The sequence below is a fragment of the Nomascus leucogenys genome, chromosome 9 (genome assembly GCF_006542625.1).
Source record: "Nomascus leucogenys isolate Asia chromosome 9, Asia_NLE_v1, whole genome shotgun sequence".
NCBI lineage: Eukaryota > Metazoa > Chordata > Mammalia > Primates > Hylobatidae > Nomascus > Nomascus leucogenys.
This window is the reverse complement of record NC_044389.1, coordinates 48,366,536-48,385,928: the sequence shown is the minus strand read 5'-3', so window position 1 is coordinate 48,385,928 and position 19,393 is coordinate 48,366,536. Positions and strand designations below refer to the sequence as shown.

The window sequence follows — 19,393 nt, the reverse complement described above, 5'->3', positions numbered from 1 at the left end:
GACTCGAACCTTTTGCTGGGAGATTGGGATGTAGGTCCCCATACTTGATTATAAGGATTGTGAGGGCAGGGGCCACATCTGCGTATCTGTCTATTAATAATAGTACTCCTGGTACCTAGCTCCTCCTTGCTTCACAGCAGACACTAAATAAATGCTTGCTGAGTGAATAAATACTTACATTTAAAGAGAGGCAATTATACACAGATCATTTGATCACCCTCTAGTACTGATTATTTTTAAGTGATTAGCTTTAAAAATCATTTTTCTTACATCAACCTGGGTCCTCACACTATTAAGCAACAGGAGAGCTTTCAATATTAAATGAAGTGGGGCAGCTGGGCAACTGTAAATTTTGGATGATACTTCAGAGAAGAGTCTAGGTGTACCTGTTCTATCTCTTTTTCTGATGGGCATCTGCCATTTATTTTTCCATTCTTAAGCTCTCAGGAGGGATGTCTTATTAGTTTATCAGAATGTACAGGGAAAGTTCATCTTTCTTGGAGTAGGTCTTCCAATAAGGGTTCAAGCCCTGGGTCTTCCCTCACTACAATAATAAACATACCTGCTCTACCTTCCTCACAAAGCTGTTATCGTGAGCACGAAAAGAAGAGTCGGTGTGGGGAAGAACTATTAACCCCTATACAGATACTGTTGTTGCTTTCCGTTCAAGGATCCACCATGAGACTGTGGGTAAAGCACTTTCTGGGCAGTGAAATCGGGCTTAAGAGAATCATTGTACTTTTATTTTGCTCCTGGGACCGGCAAGGGCAGTTAAGAGCAACACAGGGATCCCTAGCCCTAAAACTGTCGTCCATTACAGAGGCAGAGAAATCATTACTGGGGTTGGCAGCGTTGGGGGGAGGGGGGAAAATGTGTATGAAAACCTGGGCTCCCAGAGCAAACTTCCCAACGCTCCCTTCCCCACTCCACCGCCCGTCTCCACACAAGTCCCGGCAGGGGCTTCTTGGGCGGAGGCCACGCCGACCAATAGGAACCCACTGTGTTCTTACAGGTTAAGAAGCAGGTGGAGAAATTGAGCAGAAACAATTAGCTAAACCGGGCTCAGCCTTTACCGCGGTGCCAGGCGCTCTTAAACAGGCCTGGAGGGGAATGTCGGGGCTCAATTTCCTAACGCTCCCCTCCCCATCCCCGTGCCGCCTCCACCAGCAGCGGCGTCCAGCCTCCTCCCGCCCGAACGTGCTCGAGGGGCGGGCAGCCGACCTTTATTGTCTGGGGACCACCTGGCAGGTGGCGAGCCCGTGCCCTAACGTGCGCGTGGTGCCCAGCTTCACAAAGCGAGCGGGCAGCACCTCCTTGGTCCGGGAACGGCCTCGGCCGGGCCGTCCACATCCCAGGGGTGGAGAGGTGGAGAAAGAAAGGGGCTCCGGAGTCAAGAGCGGGGAGCGAGGGCGCGCGCGCCCTCCTCCACCCTGCGGGCACAGCCCCCCAGCATTAACACTTCGAAAGAACAGGGGCCAGACGCCGGCGGGAAGGAGCGAGACCCGGGCGGACGCGAGGGAGGGGAGGCGAGGAGGGGCGTGGCCGGCGCGCAGAGGGAGGGCGCTGGGAGGAGGGGCTGCTGCTCGGCGCTCGCCGCTCTGGGGGCTCGGCTTTGCCGCGCTCGCTGCACTTGGGCGAGAGCTGGAACGTGGACCAGAGCTCGGATCCCAGCGCAGCCACCGCGATGAGAGGCGCTCGCGGCGCCTGGGATTTTCTCTGCGTTCTGCTCCTACTGCTCCGCGTCCAGACAGGTGGGACACCGCGGCTGGCACCCCGACCGTGCGACTACTCGGCGAAGCCTGTGCCCGGGAGGGTGGTACACGCCAGGGTGCATCCGGAGAGAGGACTGCGGGCCCTCAGTGCCCGTGCGTTCCAGCCTCCGGGGAGACTCCAGGTGGCCCTCCGACTCTCCGGCGCCCTGCCTCGCTCACCTGCGCGAGGAGACCCCAGCTGCTGGTGGTGGGGGACGCGAAGCCGGGGTTCTTCGGGAATGGGGACAGCAAGGGGGGGTTAGGCGTGAGCGAGGCTGCAGGCTGCGTGCGAGTTTGGGGTGGCTTTTGTGCCGACGTTGCGCGGGGGGCGGAGGCGGGGGTCTCAGGGGTTTGCACGGAGCGCCTTCTCTCGCCGTGCGAGGCGCGGCCGCAGCTTCCTTTTGTTAAAAGTTGCGTGTGTGTGACCGGCGCCCAAGAGGACCTGCCTGCAGGTTCTCCGCCGCGCGGAGGGCAAAGTTAGCCCTTTCTCTCCTCTGCGGCTGCTGCCTTCCAACCGCAGGCGCTCTTTGTGCCCAGAGCTGGGGACCGACCCGCTGCCGCCTCCGCTCGCGGCGCCACCAGTGGAGACGAATCGAAGGCTGCGGCGTTTCCCCGCCTCCGGGTTAGGCTTTTGCGCTGGGAGTGCGCGGCGTGGGGCTGTGGGGCCGGACTCCCGCGAGCCTGGAGGTGGTGGCGACAGGGACAACTTGGGCAGGGCGTGTGGAAAGCAGCCGCTAGGTTGCAGACTTTTTGCTTTCCTACATCCCGTGCTCGCCCCTTTCTGCCGCGGCGCCGTTTCATTCCTGCCACGCGCCCCGGGGCGGCTGGAGGCTGCGTTTGCCGCCTGCTCTGGGAAGGCGAGGGACAGCGTGCTGGGACTCTGCGTTCCCTGACTCCGGCCGCCTAGCACGCCGGCCAGAGTGTCCGGCCTGCCTGGCGGGTTCTGGAAGCCCCTAGTTCCCGGTGTCTGCGACCTGTATTCGCAGGTCCTGTTTTCTTCGGAAATTTTTGAGATTCGTGACCGCCCGCCTCCCCGCCCCCGGGACATCTATACTTCAGGGCTGCCTGGGGGTGGGGTGGGAGATGGAGTGGAACTTTCTGCAAATCCTACTCAGTTCTTAAAGCTATAACAGAAATCCAGGTATATCCGCGCGGGAACTGGGTCTTAGGTGAAGTATTTGCAGGCTGCTGGAGCCCCTCGGTCAGATTCCTGCCTCCCGTTCCCTTTTTTCCAGGTGTCGCTGGTGCGCGCGAGTGCAGGTCGCCCAGCTCATCCCTGAAGCCCTGCTCTCTCCCAGGTCATTTTAAAAAACAAACCTTTAAGGTTACCCTGATGATGTAAGGATAGAAAGTGAGTCTTGGCTGGAATCAAGCGCTTGAAAGGAAGCGGCGCAATGAACGGTTGTGAGACTGTCGACTACCGGTCAGTTTCTCTATAAAGTCTCCAGGCGCGGTCTGCCGCGTCCTGGCCTTGTAACTATTGTGAGGGCTTTCCTGTGGGGGCAGAGAGGCCTTGCATCTGGACCCCTGTGCAGCAGGACGGGTCAGCAGGGGTCACGAGGGAGTGTTCGGATTCCCTGGAGGATTTGATCACCTAGCTTAAAACAACACATCTGGTCTTTATGTTTTTGTGCCTTGACCTTTTTAATATCAGTTTTAAGGTACGTGAACTAGACCCTAGTAGGAGACTAGAAAGACCACATCGAATATCTCCCTTTTAAAAATTTAAAAGAATCAGTGGTTTTCTTCTCCCCAATAGATTTTTGGCAAAGGGGATTTTAAGGTCTGTCTCCTGGGGGGGCAGTGTGGTGTAACGACAAAGCCTTGCTCTGTCCCCTGGGTTCTCCTTTTCTCTGCCATTTCTTGGCTGCTTGCCCTTGGCCAGGTTGCTTAGGGCAGTTTGCTTAAATTCTGGGAAACCCAGTGTCCTCCAGAGTGCAAGGAGGCATCTGCATCATGAAGGATCGTTTGGGTCCAGAATTCTCCTCCAATGTTCTGAGTGTAGACTCAGCACTCTTTTTAACTATTCCCCTGGCCCCTGTCTGCCTCTTTGAAATTCCTCTTCCTCTCCTGCTCACAGGGAACTCATAGAGTATGGGTGCATCTGACCGGTCTGTCCCTGGCTGAAGCAAGGAGCTGTGGTTTATGCTTTCTGCCCTTCAATTCCCATATATTCCTCTGCATTGCCCTTTGAGGGCTAGGAGGTGCCCACTTTGTCCTAACCGTCATTCTTCCCGCGGCACCCCCCCCCCCCCAATTATTACAGCTCCTGTGCCTAACAGGATGAACCTGCAAGGAATAGTGAATCATACCTTCCCCTCTTCGTTCCTGCAGGTGTGAGGCTGGAGTCATTCTCAGCAGCTGGACACAAGGCATTCTAAATTATTATCCTGCTGGAAATAAGAGATCCCAGATAATTCATTTATCCCTATTCTGTTTTTTCCCCCACTCATCCCCATTTTTTTTTTTCTCATGACTCTGTAAATCACGTAATGCTGTGCATTTATAGCATGCTTTCTAATAGGCCTTAAATTTCGTATGACATGTGTGGTATACATAGTTGTTGCTCTTCAGTTGGAAACGATGTGCCAGGCCTGTTGCTTGGGGCTTTACCTGCTATTTCTAGTAGTCTCAATGAGCCTAGGAAGTAGTACTATTATTACCCCTAACATTTTACAGCTGGAGAAACTGGCTAAGGATAAGTCCTAAATCATCAATGGTGAAGCCTGATGAGATTGGCTGCATGTGCCCAGCTCTATATCCATTCACATGATTCACCAGAATCTGTTGTAAGACTCATTCAAAAATATTTAATGAGTTTTTACTGTGTGTCAGGGATTGTTGGAAGTTCTGGGAATGCAGAATGACCAATGTCACTACCTTCCCAATTTTGGTGAAAAATATTTAGAATTGCATGTCTTATGAAAAGGGAGTATTTGTGAAGGGAGGATTAATTAAATTTTAGCTTGGAGGAGGGGCTGTAGGCATTTGACGCTGTGGTATGCTGGCTTAGTTGTTAGCTGTCTCATTCCAGTTAGCGTCCCTCAGAAATGAAGGTAAGCTGTTTCTAAAATGATGATGCAAGCCAGTTAAAAATCCATCTCCCACTCCAAAACATAAAAATGGTCTTGTGCATAGGTGTGAAAGAGAACACCCCCAATAATGGCTGATGCCATTGGCTATTTACCCTGGATAGCACGGTGAGAAATAACGGCAATCTACCATCCAAAGCCATTTTTTCTCCCAAAAGAAATTCTCATCAGAAATATGCCAAGTATTCTGCGGGCTTCCCTTGGAGCACATTTATGTACAGATGTTGTTGTGGTGATGAATTTTGCTGCTGTTGTTGACAGCCCTTCGAAGTTACCCTCAAGGTTTTGACTCATTTCCTCAAGTCTCTTCCAGCTGATTAGAGAAGGACATGAGGAAATGAACCTCGGTGTCTCTAGCGGAATTCTCAGAGCTGGCCTGCAGCTTGGGGACCCCTTCAAGGTAGTGGTCAAGGCTGTGGCAGCTTTTTCTTAAGAATGAATTTAGTTTAAGAGTTGGCAGGCTAGGATGTGGGAAGTGCTTTCTTTTGCTGCATTAATGTGCGGTAACTTTTAAAAGTTGAGATTAAATGACATTTGCAGGAATCCAAATATGCAAATTTCATGTGCAGTTTTGGTAACTTGAATAGGTATTGCTACAGCTATAAGTCCGGAATGAGGAAGGCCTGGGGAGGAGTTAGAGGAGGTAAAAGTTTGCCTGGAGGGCAAATCCAGTGTAAATCTTTGTTGTACGTAGAGAGGAATTGAGTTAAGTCGTCTTGGCCCAGCAGCTCTGATTTCTGACATTTTTTGGACATGATCATACAGCTCATCTTTTGACCTCAGACTCTTAATAAGTAAAGAGCAGTTGCAGTCTGATAGCCCGCAGAGACATGTTTTCTTTGGCCTACATGACGCTTTTTAGAAAACATTGAGGCGATATTAAACAATCTAGAGATTTTTTAAATCAAGATCTCTATTTCTGTCTCCTCTTTAAGAATTGAAGGTCGTGGCACCTGTAGATGAGGCCTGTGCTCTTCAGGTTGCATTAGGCTCTAGGGCTTTATCCTGCCATCCCTTAGGCATTTCCCACTGGGCCCTGGTGAGTGCAGGAATCCAAATATGCCCCTGGGACCGGCAGATGACAAGTGGGAGGAGCACAGGCCGGCCTACCTTGTGTTGGTCTGATGGCTTCATGACTGACAGCTCGGTGGCCTTAGATCTAATTGTTTAACCTTTTTGAGCTTTCATTGTCCATCCTAGTTTTGCCACTTATTAGCTCTGTGACTTTGGGCAGATTACTTAACCTCTCTGTGCCAGTAAATGTGTTGCTACATGTAAAACTTTTAGAATGGTGCCTCATAGTACAGGCTCAATATGTGTTAGCCATAATTATCATCTGTAAAACAGGAATTATTATTGTCCCTAAAATGGGAATAATGCCTACTCTTTTAAGATGATTGCCCTAAAGATTAGAAAGGGATTTTTTTTGTTTGTTTTAAAGACAGTGTCTTGCCCTGTTGCCCAGGCTGGAGTGCAATGGCGCAACCTCGGCTCACTGCAACCTCCACCTCCTGGGTTCAAGTGATTCTCCTGCCTCAGCCTCCTGAGTAGCTGGGATTACAGGCACCCGCCACCATGCTCGGCAAATTTTTGTACTTTTAGTGGAGACGGGGTTTCACCATGTTGGCCAGGCTGGTCTTGAACCCCTGACCTCAGGTGATCCACCTGCCTCGGCCTCCCAAAGTGCTAGGATTACAGGCATGAGCCACCATGCCTGGCCGACGGTTTTTAAAATAAACTTTAATTTTTTTGGTCTTGTTTTATTTAGCTTTTGATAAGAGTTAAGAAATCACTAGTCCTAGAGATTGAATAGATCTTGAACTTTTTTTTCTCCAGGGGGGGAAAAAAATACACATCTTGTAAGATTCTCCAACAGAAACATTTGTGTCTGGTACTTTTCCCATTCATCTTACGTTTTAGCTTTCATGCTTACATTTTGGTTATGACACACTTTTGTTAGACATCTTCCCATGCATACGTTTCTGACAGGTTTTCAACATTTTTGCAAAATTTAAGGTTTCGGCCAAATTATTATTCAGGACATGTGGCATCAGTTAATTACGAGCTTGGGCTCTGAAATTGACACCCTAGATTTTTATTCCAGTTCTGCCTCTTCCCTGCTGTGTGCTCTGGGACAAGACACTTAACCTCTCCTTAAGCTTCATTTCCTCATCTGTAAAATGGAGATGACGACATAGGGCCCCTGCGAGGATTAAATGAGATTCCTCATGTAATATGCTTAGCATAGGGCCCTGCATAGAGGAAGTGTGTGGACTCCACTATCGGGCTGATTTTCTTATGTTCCCCTTTCAGCTTTGCCTCTTAGAAAAAAATTGAAAATATGTAAACAGAATATGTAGAGTGGTTTTTTTTTCGTATTAAGATGAAGTTGTTACATTTAATTAATATACCACAATTAGTGGTAATGCATGTTTATCTGCTTGGCTCTTTGTTTAGCTGTATTCTTGGGTTACTTTCCACCAAAAGAGATACAAATTTCTTGATAAAAGTTTAGGTTGAGGGTATGTCTGCAAATGGCCATTTTCTCTAGGTGAATAAGTACATGTAGTTCACCTAGGGTCCATGAAAGCAGTCAAGGAGTTTTTCCTCGACTGCTTTCCCTAGGAGTTCAAGGACCAAGCTGAACTTGTCCATTGCCCCAGGCTAGACACAGTGGTTAGTGTTCAGTAAGTATTAGTTTAACATCTTTTCTATTCTCCAGCACTTACACTAAGCTTTGAACATAATAAATGCCCAGTAAACATTTTGGATTCAGTTTAACGACGGCTTATCAATCCCCATGCCTTGGTCCTCCGTTACAGGCTGGGGGTGGAGGAGATCCAGGGCAGGAGCACAGCCCCTGATTTGAAGTAGAATTTAGTTGTCTTAAGTGCAAAGTGCTCTGGGCAGGATTTTCAAGGAGATGAGCTTAAATCTTGATGGGCAGGTAATAGAGATCAGGAATCAGTAAAAGCATCCACATAGGAGATAATATTTGAGATTAATTTCTGAACCTTAAAGGAAGAGGGCAGTGTAGTTGTGGCTTCAGCTGGAAAAAACTACAGTACGTGAAACAAGGCATTAGGATCTTACTTCAGGATTATCAAACCTTTCTATTGGTATGATGGCTGGGGGTAGGGAATTGGCTGGGAAGGTAAGACTCCTCTTATTAGCCTCAGGGAGCATGGATGGAATGTGTATTTAGTGCTGAGTTTGGTCTAGGTTATGAAGAAGGCTTTGAAGTCAAGGCTAAGATGGACTTGACCCAGGAGTGGCCCCCCAGGCTTTGCTTACTAGTCCAGGGCTGCCCGTTCCACCATTCTGTCCAGTTTAACCTGTTCCAATAGTCTGACCAAGCGAGAGGCCAAGCCCTGCCTTAAAACTTGGACACTCCCTTGCTGTGGGCAACCAAGACTAAGGGAGAGTCTGCTTTTATTATTTATTTATTTATTTATTTATTTATTTATTTATTTATGAGACAGGGTCTTGCTCTGTTGCCAGGCTGGAGTGCAGTGGCCCTGATCACGGTTCACTGCAACCTCCACCTCCTGAACTCAAGTGATCCTCTCATCTCAGCCTCCTGAGTAGCTGGGACCCCAGGCATGTGCCACCACACCGGCTAATTTTTTAATATTTTTTTTGTAGATCGTAGTCTCTAACTTACGAGCTCAAGCGATCCCCCAGCCTCAGCCTCCCAAAATGCTGGGGTTACAGGTGTAAGCCACCACACCTGGCCTGTTTTTTTTTTTTTAATAGTAAAACATAACATGAAATTTACTACCTTAATCATCTTTAAATGTATAGTTCAATAGTGTTAAGTACATTCACACTGTTGAACACTTTCATCTTGCAAAACTGAAATTCTATACCCGTTGAAGAGCAGCTCCCCTCTCCTTCCCCCAGCTTCTGGCAACCACCATTCTACTGTCTGTCTCTGAATTTGACTATTCCAGGTACCTCGCAAATGCAGAACCATACTGAATTTGTCTGTTTTTTGACTGGTTTATTTCACGTACCATAACATCCTCAAGGTTCATCCCTATTGTAGTATAAGTCAGAGTTTTCTTCCTTTTTAAGACTGAAAAATATTCCATTGTATGTATAGACCACATTCTGTTTACCTGTTCCTCCTTTGATGGACATTTGGGTTGCAAACAATGCTGTAATGAACATTTGCATATAAGTATCTAAGGGAGATTTTTTGTAGAGGCTATTTAGGAGGGTTAAACTCATGGCTGCGAGCTACGTGTTGGGGAGCTGGGCAGAAGATGGGCTCTTTAGATTATCTCTGAGTGAAGGGATAGTGGACCTGGGTATGAGGATGCATACTTTGGAAAGAAAGCGCCCTTAAGAGACACGAGGAGGATAAAGGTGCAGGTCTTCTCTCACTCGGCATATTTATGGGCACCTTCTGTGTGTCAGGCACTGATGAGATTGAGGGGAAGGAGAACTGGAATTATCATGGGTGTAGGTAACTGGGAGTATTGTTGATACTGTGGACTTAGTGGAAATAAAGCCAAGAGGAGGGGTGGCCTCTTTGAGGGAGAGAATATGATGTTGGACTCTGCTGTGTTTGTTCATTGATTATTTGTGAGCTGCACTTTCTTGAAACTCAATTTCACAGGCATGGAGGGAAGATGTCAGTGAAATTCTTCTTAGGGTCAGGTCCCTGTAAGAAATAAAACTAAACCCCAAAGTCACAGAACATGGCTCTATAATATTATGGTAGCATTGGGGATTATAAAGAATGGTGTGTTAACTGTGAACCAGTCATATGGTGAAAAGTAACTTTTCACGAAAAGAAGTGTTGTACTAGGAAGAGAATCCTGTATTCTCTGCATTAGGCCATGTTTAAGGTATGTTTTTTGTTTTTCTCAGAATAAAATGGCCATATTGGGTATAGAGGAGGACATAGAATTGATGAAAGCTTTGGGAAATAGGCCCTTTGAAAGCAACTTAAATAAATTGGATTTATTAAGCCTGGAGAAGATAAGGTGAGGGAAGGTTTAGTGAATGACAGTCTTCAAATATTTTTAGTGTGTGAGTGAAGAGTAGAAAAAAATGAGAGTCATTTAAATTGCCCCAGAAGGAAATTGAAAATTTTTTTGTTTCGTTTTGTTTTGAGACAGAGTCTCGCTCTGTCGCCAGGCTGGAGTGCAGTGGTGTGATCTCGGCTCACTGCAGCCTCCACCTCCCGGGTTCAAGAGATTCTCCTGCCTCAGCCTCCCGAGTAGCCGGGACTACAGGCGCACGCCACCATGCCCACCTAATTTTTGTATTTTTAGTAGAGACGGGGTTTCACCATGTTGGCCAGGATGGTCTTGATCTCTTGACCTCGTGATCCACCCGCCTCGGCCTCCCAAAGTGCTGGGATTACAGGCGTGAGCCACTGCGCCCGGCAGTTTTTTGGTTTTTTTTTAAAGGGAAAATTCTTTCATTGGAAGGGTTGGCAGAGACTTTATTCAGTTATAGGGCCTTTGCTGGAGCTGTGAAGAAAACCAACTAATTGTCATTTTGAAATGGTTCTTAGGTCCTCCCCAACTCAGTTGGTTTGATGGCCCTTTAAGGGCCTGCCTGAAATCGTTTGGGAATAATTCAGAAATTGGAAAATAACCAACCGTTTTTCTTTCCTCACTGCCTTGGCTGTGGGGCAGAGTTTCTCATAAATGCTGAATAGACTCTAACATAACCCACTGCTATAGTCACAATTTCGGCTGTATTGATAACAGCTAGTAAAGAACCCACAGCCTAAAAATGGGTTATTGATCTGTTAGGTGTGGTGGGATCTAAACACAGAAGAAATTGTACTGTGTGGTAGCTTAAACTGAGTGTCAAAATAAGACTAATAAAAGAAAGCTCAAGGTCTAGAGAAATCCATAATCAATCATTTAGTCCTACCCTAAGAATCGCTGTGCTATAACGCAGCACGTAGGCAGAAAGTCTGTAAGGATGAAGGACGGCTCCCAAAGTCCTTTTCTCTTGATTACTCAGGGATGGATTGGTTACCCACGACTGACTATCCTTTCCATCTGTCCTTTCCCTCTGGTCATTTTGTGGTCATGGCTCAGTGGCATGTTTGAGATCAGCCCATGGTCCAGTGGGGAAGGTGGTAGAAATGAAATTGCAATTCAGCAGCTACTGGTTGATAACATTTTATTAATACCTGTCACTTCGAAATTGATGATGTCTAAGATGGGATCCCTGCCTTTCAGGGGCCTAGGACCTATAGGAAGATGGTCTTGGGTAGGCGCCAATGTTACAGGATTTGTAATAAGATTTAAATTAACAATTCCGGTCCTATTCATTACCATTGGTTTGGAGGACATAGGCATCATTTCTTGAATGGCCAGTTGAAAGGTAGATAGGGGCCTGAATTAAATCTTAAAAGAGTGGGGTGGAATTTGGTCAAGATGTGAAGAGGGAAAAGCAAAGGTTAGAGTTAGCCGGAAGGCTCTGCTCCCGCCGACAGAACGTCTGTAGAGGCTAGCAGAAGATGAGATGGGATAATTTTTAGGGCACCTGGATTTTTATTCTTCAATAATTGAAGTCTTTTCTGCAGTGCTATATGTGATGAGATTTTTGTAAATGTAATCTGGCTAAGTAGTTGCCTATTCAGAGAAATAACTTTTAAAAATGGAAAAGTATGGATATCACTTTTGCATGTATTACCTGTGTTGTATGTTCAATGCACATCCAGTACGGATATGTATTTTGAGTTGTTTTTAAGTCCAAGGCTAATTCTGCTCCCTTCTCCCTACCGACCTTCCCCACTCCTAGCCAAGATTAGAGATTTTGTGGGCTCAACTTCTGATTGTGGCAGTAGATGAGCTTTCATTTGCTTATTAACATATTTTAAATATTTAGCAAAATAATACACCTTGTTTATGTCAGTTTATTCATTGAAGCAAAGATAGCAACAAACAAGCCTGCAAACCTTGATAAGGTGCCTATGTGGTTTGGAACATCTTGAGATTCTTCCCTGGATTCCCCCCCCGCCCAGTCCTGTTTTAGAAGGCTATTGGGGCACACTGGTGGCTGCCCTCCCCAACCCAGGGAGTCTGGGGAGGGAGGAGGAGGTGGCTGTTTGTGGTGGGCAGAACTCTGTCACTTAAGGAAAAGGCGTGTCTGATAGCACTTGCCAGTAGTGAATGCCTCATTCTTGACCAAGTAGAAAAAGATAAGAGGGAAAATGAAAAAGGTGAAACAGTTCTCCTTTACCTTGTATTTTAAATTGCTTAGTGGGGCAAAATATCCAACTTCATTTGGGTTTACCCCAGGTAACTCATTTCAGAGGGTGTTAGGACATTTCAGAAGGTGTTAGAAAATTCTTCCTAACAACGGCCGGGACTCCCAGTAATTTAAATATAATGGCCTATGTAGGTTCTTAAGCAGAGGAATTAGTTGACAGAGTTAGAACAAAGGAGAGCATTATCACAAAGAGCTCTGGAAGTTAATGTGTCTCTTTTTATTGGAAAAGAAGTATTTTTAGAATAGGATTCAATTGGCTTCTGGGGAAAATATTTACTGGAGATTTTAGAAGTGTGAAAGGTGGCAGGAGACATTGGCTGCCTATTATTCTACTTGGCTAGTGCATACTTACAAATAAAACAAGACTATGTTAAAAAGATCTTGAGAATTCTACTTGGAAAGACTGAAGTAAAGATAGTACAGGTACTTTTCAAAGGATATAAATTTTGGCTTATAAAGTATTTTAAATGCAATTCCATTCCAACTTTCACAATGCAGACTTTCTTTTTAATGGCTAATGTTGAAAGAAGGTACCTTAGAAAAAGATTTTCCACTTAAGAAATGGGTGATACTTATTTGGCTGATAAAACACCACAAGGACTGGTTTTTAGAATTTTTTGTCATCGTTAAATCAAGCCAGGATTCTTAACCTAAAATATGTTAGGATAGCTAATGAAAATACTTAATTGGAATGTTTAAATGTTTCTCTACTTATTTTAGTATAGTCTGTATATGTGCTGCTGGGAAATAGTATATACATTTTTAGCCGAACCAAAAAGCATCACTTTGATAAAAGAGGACCCCCCTCCCCTTGCTTTTTTAAAATAAACCAGCATATGTAGAAGGGTTTGTGAGTTTTTTTAGTAGATCTGAATGTGTTGCCCAATTTACATTCCAGCACTTTCAAGGGATATTATTTAACATGATCATCTTGGTTTCAGAACCACTGCCTTTCAAAGAGTCTGGCCCAGAGCATTGCGTGTGCCTGCGATTGAGGTGGGTCCCCCACGGGGTCTAGTGGCTTTGCGCCATACTGGCCACTGGGAACACCAGCTCTGGCGGTACAGCGGGGGTGCTTAACATTACAGCTTTATTCTTCATTCTTTTGGTCCCTTCTGTATCTTTAATCTGCCCTTATACCAGAAATCCATAGATTTATTCACAAATAATTATTGAAGCATCAGAGGTGTAGCAGTGAACATACCAGGCAAAAGTCCTTGTCCTCTCTTGGGGCTTATGTTTTAGTGAATTATTTTTCTCTCCAGGAGAGAGAAAAGTCCAGGAGTCCAGAAAGAAAAAAAAAAGAAAGATGTAATTTGAGGGGCTCTCATAGAAAGCAGTTTAATTTAGACTTACTTCAGTTCCATATTATGGTTAGTAAAGGAAGAAAGAAAAGAAAGGTGATGCAGAGGGTCAGAGGGTACCAGTTCAAAAAAGAGGAAAGCCAAAGAAGGCAACTAGAACAACAGGAAAAGGAGATTCAGGGGCTGGGGGAGGTGGGCAGGAGTGGAGTCAGGGAAGCTTTGTGAGGCGCTTTTCACTACCTGCCACCAGTCCTGCCCTCCGGAGGGCTGAGCGCCAGTTCCATCCCACCATGTCCCTGCCCCAGTTTCTGTAACTTCAGAGCAGCAGGCCTCTTGATTCAACAGGTGTTTTTGATGGAGAATTTACCAAACAGGATTGACTAGTGATAGGTGTCTTCACTTTCAGGACCTTTGGAGCCTTTAGTGTGCTTTAGTCTGCAGGTTTGGAACTGTTTTTTCTGGAATGTGCTGGAATGCTCTTTCACAGCCGAGAGAGATGTTTCAGGGTCCAGGCTAGATGCTCTTTGGTATCTCTCCAAGGACTGGAGTTTCTGCCCCTCTTTTTAAAATTCATTCATGTTTTTCTTAAAATATGACCGAACTCCTAACTCTTGCTAACCTTACACCTGGGATTCTTAGGCCCTCAGCTGAAGAACTTGATGAATTTCAACTTTAAAGAGGTTCTTCTAACACTTGGCCATTTCAACCAGGCTTTGCTATAAAGTCCTGTGAAATTGGGGGACTGAAAGCCAATTACTTGGATCACAAGTTGCCTGTGAAAACTGCAAGGACCTGCTGTCAGGGCTCATTAAACCCCAAAGTGTGGCACCTTGGCATGCGGACTGCTCTGACCGAGAGGAGACTGGAAGGCCTCAGAAGCCAGGTATCTGTCCTTCCCTCCTGGTTCCTGCTCCCTTTTCTCCCGCAAAGTGAGTCACAGAAACCAGAATTCTTTTTCCCCAAGGCAGGTCATAGAAACTAGAACTCCTGTCTCCCAAAGCCAGTCATAAAACCTAGCAAGTTCACTCTCTCCCTTCTTCCTGGAAGACCCTCATTCCCGAGGGGTCCTGCCCCATCCCCGGGGGAAGGGGAATTGTACAGAGCGGCCTTGCTGGGTTTCCCCACTCTGTCCATCACCGTTAGGCCAGATCCTTTGTGTCCAATCACATTTCTGCATGGCTGTTCATTCATCAAACCTAAATATAAAAATAAAGGTTTTCCCTGGGGAAAAAAAAAATGACAGACTTCGGTTTTAATAATAACTGTTGTAATAACTGTCGGTCTGCTTGACACGGTACTATTTAGCCGCCATCAGCCCTACTGCATGTCACGTTTCAATGCTCCTGTTACTGTAGCTGGCCTGGGTGAGGTGCCAGCAGAGAGGTGATAGGGTGACTTCATCCGGCTTTTTGCGTTTTCGCTTTAGGGTGGCCTTTCACAGTTCCATGAAATGATAAGCTCTCCAGTTTCAAATGAAGGATGCCTCAAATTGAGAACTGACACCATTGCATTCCTCAGGATGGGAAAGTTCCTTCTCCATCAATTCTTGGGCACTGGAGTTGGACTGTTGCTGCAGATGGTATTGTTCTGGTTCTCGAGAAGGAATCCAAGATAAAGGCTGTCTGGGGATAGAAAGTGGTACCCTCTTGGTATATGGGCAGGAAGGCATCCCCAGTGACCATAGCCTTGGTTGAAGGTATTAAGGAGGAATCTTGAGGTGCTTGGCAGGGTGTCAGTTGACAATTTCAATGAAATTAGCAGCATTAGGTCTATAGGCGGCTGCTTAACTAATTATGAACTCAGCTGCTTAAATATATTTGCTCCAGGTTTCACAATTCCGTTTATCTACAGTAATTATCACTGGTTAGCACCTATTGTTTTGGGTGAGAATTTCAGGGTCTACATTTAAGTGAACCCTATTTAAATTTATTAGTTGACTAGGGAAGGGTTAAAAAAGCAGTAGGGAGTCTATGACTTCTAGAATATTCCCTGGCTTTTTTGAAAATGTGCTAGCAGCCATTTTATTTCAATATGAAAGAACTGAACTTTAAAAAAATGTATACTTTTATTTATGGCAACATTTCAAATAGGATAGTGTAATGAACCCTCATTTAACCGTCTAGCTTCAACACTTACCAATACAGCCTCTACCCACTTTATCTTCCCATTATTGGGAAGCATGTCTCAAGCATCATAGAATTTCATCTATAAATATTTTCTGTATGTAGTCCTAAACTACAAAGACCTTCTTTTCTGAACATCATGATGATGCCAATATCAAACCCTTCCAAATAAACATAATTACATAATGTCACTGAATCATATTCACATTTTCCTATTGAAGATAAATAAAAATATAAACAAATGTATGCACATTTAAAAGAAAGCAAACAAGATCTACACATTGTAATTGGTTGGTATGTCCTTTAAGTCATTTCTTCTCTGTAGGTGTTAGCCCCGTTTTTGTTAAGGAAACTGCAGTTGTCCTGTGCAGCTTTTCATTCTGATTGCATTCCTTGGTCTTCACCTCTACCATTTTGAATATTTCCTGTAAATTGGTGACTTAGACGTTTGATCATATTCAGTTTGATTTTTTTTTTAATGAGGGTACTGTGTAAGTGATGCGTTCTCTTGTTCTGCTTTCTCTTTTTGGTGTACCTTTGGGTATTTGTGAAGATTCATATTTTTTGTTAGATTTGTATTTTTGGTTTTAATAGTTGCCTTCAGACTGATACCTTTCTATAATACCCTTGTCTGCTGTTTTTGAGGGGGCTATTTTCCATTTTTGCTACCATAATATTTAAATCAGCCAGCGTTTGTTCTTTGCTCTCTCTTACTCTCCTAAGCTGGGGATTGGAAGTAATATTCTTTTACTTCCAGTTAATATCTAAAAGGCAATTAGCAAGCATATTCTACTTTTCAGAACTTCACCTATTCCCCATTTTTCTGATGGCTATACTCATTTTTCAGAGCATACAGCAATTATCTACTCTATCTCCCTTGTTACCATCATTTAGTCTTAGCTGTACGGGTAAATATCTGTTTAATGCTGGTGACCAGTCCTTATATCGTGGCTTTCCTGGCATTTTGGTTTTCTGAAACGCACCCTCTAATAGATGCCTTATGGGAAGTAGTTCCTGAATTATATGTCCACAATGGCGAGTGTGTAGTCTGTATATTTAAAGGTCAGGTTGGCTAGTATAAAATTACTGGCCCATCTTATCTTTGCTTGGATACCTTTATTATTTTACTGTATTGCCTTTTGCCATAAAGTGGTGTCAGAATCTGATGATAATCTTATTTTCGATCCCTCAAATTTAACTTGGTATGTTTGCCTAGATACCCAAAGAAATGTTTTTCCCCCTTTATTCTTTAAAGTCCACTAGTTAGTTTTATAGTATTGGCTGCTGTAGGTTGATTATTTTTTTCCATAGACACAATGCGCTGCTTTAATGTGTAATTTTAAGAGTTCTTTTTTATTTTATCTCCAATAAAGATTTCATTTACTGTTTGTTCTGATCTTTGTTGGCTTTAGGAACTCCCATTATTCATGTTAGACCTTCTTAGCCTGTATTCTGTATCTGCCACTTTCTCTCAAATCCTTTTAACCTCGTCAGAATTCATTTGAATTGAAAAATTTTCCTCCTTTCTGTCTTCTGGTTCATTTAAGACACTGTTCATTTTTATTTGCTCTCGTGTTGTCTTTACCTGTCATTTCTGAAATGATTATTTTCTTTATTTTTAATTCTTAGTTCTTTTGCCTCCATTTTTAAATCTTCATTTTCTTCAATCAACTCATTTCTGAGTTTTAAAAATTCTGATGTATGCTGTTCTTCATAGCTTCTTTCATTTAGTTAATTTCTCTTGGCTCCTTCTGAAATATTAGGTCATGGCTTTCCTTTGTGCCATTCTGGCATGATTTTATTGTTTACACGATGGATGTCATTCTGCTCCTTAGTTTTTCTTTAAAAATAACTATGTAGAATTCAACTGGATTCTTTTCTGTTGCTGAGTTTTCCTATACTTTTAGGAGGGCCAGTGTAGATTTCCTAGCATCAGAGATCTAGGAGACTCTCTTAGTTGTTTTCATTTTATTTTATTTTTGAGACAGTCTTGCTCTGCCTCCCTGGTTCAAGTGATTCTCGTGCCTCAGCCTCCTGAGTAGCTGGGATTATAGGCATGTGCCACCATGCGCAGCTAATTTTTTGTATTTTTAGTAGAGACGGGGTTTCACCATGTTGGCCAGTCTGGTCTTGAACTCCTGAGCTCAGGCAATTCGGCTGCCTCGGCCTCCCAAAGTGCTAGGATTACAGGCATGAGCCACCGCGCCCGGCCTCATAGTTGTTTTCGTAAAGTGGTAATAAAAATATGAACTCTACTTTCCTATATCCTAAGACTTTTTTTTGTCCCTACCCACACTGCTCACCTGCCCAGACTTTCCCTTACCTTTGCCCCTATTTCCTCATCTTAGATCTCATCCCCAGCAGCTTCTCCCCAGTGTGGGGCTTTGTCTTGGCTTGCTAATTCATAGGAATCAGACCTCTCCCACTCCAGAACATTCTGTCACATTGGACATACAGGTGGCACAGCCCTCTCCGCACTCACTAATTAAACTGGAACTTTTTTGTCTGTCTACTCTCAGGATGACCCTCTGAGCTTTCCAGTGAGTGCCTGATGGTGGTTCTTGTAGCTGATGGTAGTTTGTCATCTAGAGTTGTCGTGGATGTTGTCCATGCTTTTTAAGTCTGCTCTCTGTCAGTTTTTTTGGTTGGGGAGAGTCAATAATTATGCTGCCACCACCATCTTCCCAGAATCTATGTTGACATTTTAACATAAAATTTGGCAACCTTTGGGTCAACCAAATCCGGACTAAAGTCCTGTCTTGAAATCTCAACTCACAGGTAGCTGTTTTTCAAAATGATTTGCTTCCAAAATAAGTTATTAAAAATTTTAACTATCTGAAAACTGATTACTATGGAAATTAACACTGTATGGCCTACCTAACATTAGCTTTCTGAGCTTATTGTTTATGATAAAATATAGTGGCTGAAATCATCCGAGTGCCAGGAAACTCACTGCTGAGCTATTATTTCTGAGAAAAAATTATAAGAACTGACATGCTTTTGTCATTATTTGTTTAGTGTGAGATTCCTTGAGTTCTGAAGGAGAGAGTGCTATTTTACAGTTTCAAAAGTATTAAGTCACATTTATACTTAATATCATCTAATAAAGATAGCAGAATTTCTTAATTAGGTGTATTTTTCTCCGATTTTTTTTTCCCCACTGAAAAATTTGCATATCTCTAATTATAATCTTTTCTGGAAAAAATGCTGCTAGGGATTGACATAATATTAATTTAGATTTCCAGAAATACTAAATTTCCTTCCTTCAACCTGAGTTTTCCTCCAATTGGCCATTGATTTAAATTACCTACTAAAAGGTTCCAATTTTAGAATTGACCTCTTTACCCCTTTGTTTTTGGGGATGGCAATTATCCTAAAGCCATATAAAGAATAAGGACAGATTTCTCAATAGACATATTGGAAACTTTTGTTATTTAAATTCTGGAAAATAGAGCAAGATTGTTTTTAGACATTTCTTCTTGTTTTCCACAAAAAGATTGAGAAGAAGTCATTTCAAACACAGGGCTGGTCGTTAAGAATTCTTTGCAAAGGGAAACAGGCTTAATGTATTGCTGTAAGTGAATGTCACCCAAGAAAAATTAAGGGAAAAATGAATACTCATTAAGCAAATTGACCAGCAAGCGTTCTGATGAATGTTGAAACAAATTTGAATAAACCAATTTTGTCCATTAGTGTGCTTTTAAACCAATGTGATTGTTTTGGCCTAATTATTTTCTGTTTTGCTTATTCAAATGTAGAATGGCTACAGAATTAACTATTGCAGCAATTATCTGATTAGCAATTTAGAAAATTGGTGAATGGTATCTGACTACTCACCAAGAAATATCTGGTATTTCATAGGGCTGTGTGGAAGA

General features: G+C 43.9%; 1 protein-coding gene across 4 annotated transcripts in view; it reads left to right on the top strand.

Moving 5' to 3' along the window:
- The first annotated feature begins 1,562 nt into the window (after positions 1-1,562).
- Positions 1,563-19,393, top strand: part of KIT (KIT proto-oncogene, receptor tyrosine kinase) — an 82,747-nt gene continuing 64,916 nt past the window's right edge. For all 4 annotated transcript variants that reach the window (XM_030818927.1, XM_003268385.3, XM_030818926.1 and 1 more), the window contains exon 1: positions 1,563-1,751. In XM_030818927.1, the coding sequence (XP_030674787.1) occupies positions 1,685-1,751 (67 nt within the window). In that variant the 5' untranslated portion in view covers positions 1,563-1,684. The remainder of the gene's footprint in view (positions 1,752-19,393) is intronic.